At 37.6% G+C, this 5,877-nt stretch overlaps 1 protein-coding gene across 13 annotated transcripts; it reads left to right on the top strand.

The window, feature by feature from the left end:
- The first annotated feature begins 551 nt into the window (after window positions 1-551).
- LOC140811582 (uncharacterized) lies at window positions 552-5,656 on the top strand. 13 transcript variants are annotated; one of them, XM_073169551.1, is made up of 5 exons: window positions 552-3,330; window positions 3,629-3,777; window positions 4,363-4,466; window positions 4,960-5,233; window positions 5,321-5,647. In XM_073169551.1, exon 1 carries the CDS (start codon window positions 678-680, stop codon window positions 3,231-3,233), a length of 2,556 nt encoding a protein of 851 aa, XP_073025652.1. In that variant the 5' UTR covers window positions 552-677; the 3' UTR covers window positions 3,234-3,330; window positions 3,629-3,777; window positions 4,363-4,466; window positions 4,960-5,233; window positions 5,321-5,647. The 13 variants fall into 13 exon arrangements, with proteins under 13 accessions (XP_073025652.1, XP_073025659.1, XP_073025660.1 ...); XM_073169558.1 differs by having other exon boundaries at window positions 5,104-5,233; XM_073169559.1 differs by having other exon boundaries at window positions 4,403-4,466; window positions 5,104-5,233.
- The last annotated feature ends 221 nt before the right edge of the window (window positions 5,657-5,877 follow it).

Consider the following 5,877-nt stretch of genomic DNA (forward strand, 5'->3'; position numbering starts at 1 on the left):
AGGTTTTACACGAGATGATAAAACCAGAAATCCTTGGCTGATCGAGGCTCGTCCACCTTCGAAAAAAGAGTGATCAGAGTGGTGTTCCAATTGTGAAACTCGGGTCATGTCCATTTAAAATTTCCAGAGCAGCTCTGTAATTTAGACCACGATTTTTGAAAGAAAAACATTGTATACCCATCCGGCCCTTGACGTCTTCGATGGGTGTATCTCAAATGTTGCGTTACGTATCTCAAAAGAATTAAAAAGGACCATTAAAATTGCGTGCATAGAATATATGGTAAAAAGTTTCCATGGATATTTTTTTTTATAAAATTGCAAAATTTTGTAAAAGAAAAGTTCATAATATATTTTTAAATATTTGCAAATGCTACGCATATATTATTATTTATATACATAAAAATAAAAATTATAGAATTATACCCCAGATGAGAAATATTTTATTTTAAAGGAAAACCTCAAGACATGGCTTTTCGGGTTTGGTTTGTCGGATCCCAAACCCAGACCCATAAACCCGAAACTCATTCAGGCTTGTTTCTTGAATCATTCGTGGCCATTTTAGCTTCGCTAACCACCTCGCCATTTCTCATGGCTTCCCTTCCACCAATTCCAAAAATCCAATTACACTCAATATTCAGACACTTGATGTATTGCACAGAAATATAGATTTTTTTCGTATGGACGCGAGAAGGTTGACGGTGTCCAAATCCGCCGTCACCACCGCCGCATTACTATTTCAACCTATCAAACGTCCGCTAACTGTCTCTTCCTCAATCGCTCCGCAGCCCTTACAAAAGCCCAAGAAGCCAAACCCCAATTCACAAGAACTGTGGCCATCAAATCCAGCTCCAGTTCCTGCGGCAGCAGCTTGTGATAAGAGTTTTCACGGCAAAAAGAAGTGGGTATCCTCCATTCTTTCAGGAGCACATTTGAATTATTTCCATTGTAAAGATTTATTAGCCAATTTTACGCCTCACCAGTTTGATGCTCTGTTGTGGGAAATCCATCATTTTGTTGACCCTTCTACTGTATTGAAGTTTTTTTACTTTTCCTGTAATCATTGTGGTTTTAGATTCACTCTCAGATCGTATTGTCTTTTGTTCCACTTGTTAGTTGGTAAGAACATTGATTCTGCGGCACGGTTGCTCTTGATTAGATTGATTGATAGGAAGTTGCCCATCACTATGGCTCATGGTGTTTTGAATACACACACAGAGATTGCGATTGTTTTGGCGGATACATATTCGGGTTTGGCTGACTTTAAGAATGAGACTAGGGCGTTTGATATTTTGGTTCATGTTTACGCGAGTCAGTTTGCAAGTTTGGGATTTGGTGTTGCATTGGATGTTTTTAGTATTTTAACGGGTCGAGGGTTACTTCCCTCTTTCAAGACCTGCAATTTTTTTATGAGCTCACTTGTCAAGGCAAATGAATGTGGCAAGAGCTACGAGGTTTTTGTTATGATTTCTCAGCATTATTTGCCAGATGTATTCTTGTTTACTACTGCAATAAGTGCATTGTGCAAAGGAGGGAGGATCGACGATGCAGTGGCATTGTTTCAAAAAATGGAAAACTCAGGGGTCACCCCAAATGTTGTTACTTATAACAATCTCATGCATGGACTGTGCCAACAGGGGAGTCTGGAAGAGGCATTTCGACTCAAGGGGAAAATGGTAGAGAATAGGGTGAACCCAAGTCTTGTAACTTATAGTGTGCTGATAAATGGTCTCATGAAACTTGAGAAATATGAGGAAGCCAATTGTGTTTTAAAAGAGATGTTGGAGAAGGGCTTTGTCCCGAATGAAATTGTGTATAACACATTGATTGATGGCTATTGCAAGATGGGAAATATGATGACTGCGTTGAAGTTAAAGGATGAAATGATATCACAAGGTGTTGTTCCAAATTCAGTTACATTCAATACACTCGTAAGTGGACTCTGCAAGGATAGACAAAATGATCTTGCTGAAAAGTTCTTGAATGAGATGGTAGAGAGAGGTTTATGTATAAATCTTGGTACTATTTTCTCTGTTATAAGTGGTCTCTTAAAAAATTCTAGATTCGACTCTGCACTAGTATTGTTTAAGCTAATGATCTCTAAGAACTTAAGACCTAATGACAGGTTGCTGACAACATTGATGTGTGGGCTTTGCCGGAACAATATGCATTTAGAAGCTTTGAAGCTATATAATATGCTGAGAGATAAAGGATTTGCTTTTAATTTAGTGACCTCGAATGCTCTAATTTATGGGCTGTGTGAAGCAGGAAAGATGCCAGAGGCTAAATCAGTCCTTAAGTTTGTATTAGATAGCGTTGTTGAGTTGGATACATTTACGTATAATGCACTCATTTATGGATACTGTAAAGAGGGTAGATTTGAAAGTGGCTTTATCCTCAAGGAGAAAATGTCAAAGCAAGGAATTTCACCTGACATTGTAACCTACAACTTGTTGACACATGCATTATGTGGTAAGGGTAAAATGGACGAAGCTGTGACACTTTGGCATGAAATCCAAAGAAACGGCCTCGTTTGTAATGTTCATTCATATGGGATCATGATAGACGGTTTCTGCAATGCTGAGAGAATTGAGGAGGCTCGTACTTTTTTTAATCTGTTGCTCAAGCAGAAAATTGAGACAAATTTTGTCATATATAACATACTCATTAGAGCATATTCCAGGATCCCTAACATGCTAGAGGCCTTTAAACTTTTTGATGACATGAGAAGCCGAGACATTATGCCTACGTGTGTCACTTATTCTTCTCTAATACACGGAATGAGCAATGCTGGGTTAGTTTCTGAGGCAAAAAATCTTCTTGATGATATGAAAAAGGTGGGCTTGCCACCGGATGTTATTTGTTATACAGCACTGATTGGTGGATATTGTAAGATAGGTAACATGGGCGAAGCAAGGAGACTCTTGGTGGAAATGTCATCATTTAAAGTGCAGCCTAATAAAGTAACATACACCGTTATTATCGATGGTTACTGTAGGTTGGGTAACATGAAAGAGGCTTCCGAGCTTCTCCGCGAAATGTTGGGCAAGGGAATTGTCCCCGACTCTGTGACGTACAATACATTGACAATGGGATACTGCAAGGAAGGGAAAGTAGAAGAACCCTTCAACCTTTGGGATCACATGTCGGATAGAGGACTAAATTTAGATGAAGTTGGGTGCACTTCTTTAGTTCACTGTATGTCCGAGCAATTCAGTATCGTTGACAAAAAATGACTAGCCAGGGTACTAAGTCTGTTGAAGCGATGCGAATGTTAAAAGGTAAAAGGTCGCCAGGGTACTAAGTCTGTTGAAGCGATGCAAATGTTAAAAGGTCTGTTCCTATTCTTCTCCTTGTATCATTTTATTATAGATCCTCTTCAATTCTGTTTTCAATGACCTGTGGTGCTCTATCCACCCTATCAGATTCCTGAATTTGCTTCATTAATTACTCTGGATTATTATCGCCCTTCCTTCAAGTTTTACAGCTTACAGTCCAAAATCTAGAGAATATGTTACCCATGAAAGATCAGGCATATAGATTTCTGGTTATTGGTTATAATAGCTATTGCTTGATCTTTCAGGACAGTAACTTTCCATGATTAACAAGTGGTCTTGATCTTCATGTGCAGGTGGCCTGAAGATGTTTTTACTGGAGATGTGACTGTCATGGTAATTATAAGTTCATCACATGACAAAAAGGTGAATGCCTTGTGTCAGAGAACAGGTCAAGCCAGGGGCATGGATTTAAGTTCATGCACATATTTTGCTGGAATATACAGTAAGATGATTTTACTTGTTCCATTGTTAAGATGTTTATATATTTAATTTATTTGTCCTTCTTTAACAAAAATTGGCTATAAAATTAAGAGTATTTTTTCCGTTTTCCGTTTCTTCCCTAATGTCAATGAATTTGCGTGTGAAAGAATCTGCATCCATGTTGTTTAGAAGTACTAAATTAGGCATGCAGAGTTTTCGTAGAGAAAAGTTTGTGATAGATGATATAGTTTTTTGATAAGAGTTGTAAGTTCTTCAATTCTTGGAATATAAGTGGGTTGAATACTTTGACCTCCTTTATGGTTAACTAACCGTTGAAACACTTCCTTCTCCCTGCAATTTGAAAATTTTCGACCTACTATTTACTGTAACATTAATACAGAATTCCATCTGCATGCCTTTAGAGCAACAATCATTAAATGTGTAAAAAGATATGGTTATATATAAGACAAGGGTTATAGCTTTTAAATAGTAGGGAGCATTTCGTGAGTAAGCCTAAACCTGGAAATGTCAGCGTGACTTACTTTTCTGTTATATGGAATTGTGTTCTTGCTTGTTAACAAATTTTTGATGATGTAGTGGTTTACAGTTCTCTGAAAGAATCTTTGCTGTCATTATTTATGCCACAGTCACTAGAAGCGCAGGGCACACTAAGGCTCGTCGGTATTGTAGAGTCAAGATACAAGACGATGGGTGAGCCCAGCAATTTATTGAAGTGAAGTCCCATAAATGATGCTATGATAAAATCTAAATATCTAAAGAATAAAGAAATTGCAACATACATTGGAATGTACATTGCTAACCACTAAATGATGGTAAAACAGATACTCATTAACTATAAACAAAAACGAATGCCTTTTATTTTTCATTTAATTTTGAATTTATTAACAAACGCATTGAAGAAATGCTTAAAAGGTGTCTAGAGTCTTTAAGCGCACCATGGTGATACCTTTATGATTAAGGGTGTGCATTTAATTGAGGGGTGGCCTAATCAATGTGCCTTGAACCTAGGCTCAACTATGGTTTATGGTATAGTTTTATTTTTACAGCACGTTAACAAAAGATTTGATGTCAAGCTTTACTATGTAGCAACAATATGAATACACTTGCGCGCTCACACTATTGCATGCACTTGTCTCGAGGTGTTGACATGAACAACATTCGTAATTTGTCTTGTTATGTGCAGGGAAAGATCCGACCTGGGAGCAATCGTGCCCTTTCTCGTGAAAAAATTTGAAATTTTATTAAAAAATATTTGTTTCAACCTCCCTTAAATAGATTAAATTACCTCAACCGGATTCCTAGATCTATCTCTGGTAATGTGGTCCAGATCTCAAACTTGGCATCCATTGTGAAGGTGAGAAACTACACAAGGAATGATGCATGGGGTAAAACAGGTGAGGGACGCTGCCGCTGCTAACAATGAACGTCATTTGTCGCCAAATGAGGCTGAAAAGCAGGTACTCGCCACACTACGTCCCATAACCCAACTTTGGTTCGAATTCTTAACAATTTAATGTCTCATGCACGCGTTTTTCACTTAATAGGTGTGCATATATTGCTATAATTAAGGTTATTGGAAACTCAGAAGTGAAATCTTTGATATGTATTTTCAAGTCACTAGGCCATGGATATAACTACTTTCTGACAAAAGACAGGGATCCAAATTGCTCAATTTTCTGGGCACCACCATGGTGGGGCGACTGCTCCGGCCCCAAGCGCAGTGGCGGAACCACATTGTTTGAAAGCTCATGTCACATCCTTACTCTATATGTTACATGATTAATGATACTTGGAATCAAAATAGGGTTGGAACAATATACCAATATTATTAAGCAATTCACACAAAGAACGTCCATTTGATGGTTTATAAAAATTTTGGCATGATGTCTCTATATTTTGTATATACCAAAAACTCAAGCAACTACATTACACATATACAAAACATATTCTCATACATATACAAACACATATTGTATTATCATATATATCATGGAACTTGTTTCAAACTCTGACATAAAAGTTATAGTACATATGCGGAAGCTATACAATAAGACGTCCAGGTTCTTGTCGAGGAAAGGCACGTCACAAACATCCATTGGCG

This window comes from Primulina eburnea, chromosome 14 (assembly GCF_022965805.1).
Source record: "Primulina eburnea isolate SZY01 chromosome 14, ASM2296580v1, whole genome shotgun sequence".
Classification (NCBI taxonomy): domain Eukaryota; kingdom Viridiplantae; phylum Streptophyta; class Magnoliopsida; order Lamiales; family Gesneriaceae; genus Primulina; species Primulina eburnea.

Bases quoted from the DNA above. Each gene is read 5' to 3' on its own strand.
- LOC140811582 (XM_073169555.1), top strand. From the start codon at position 678: ATGGACGCGAGAAGGTTGACGGTGTCCAAATCCGCCGTCACCACCGCC.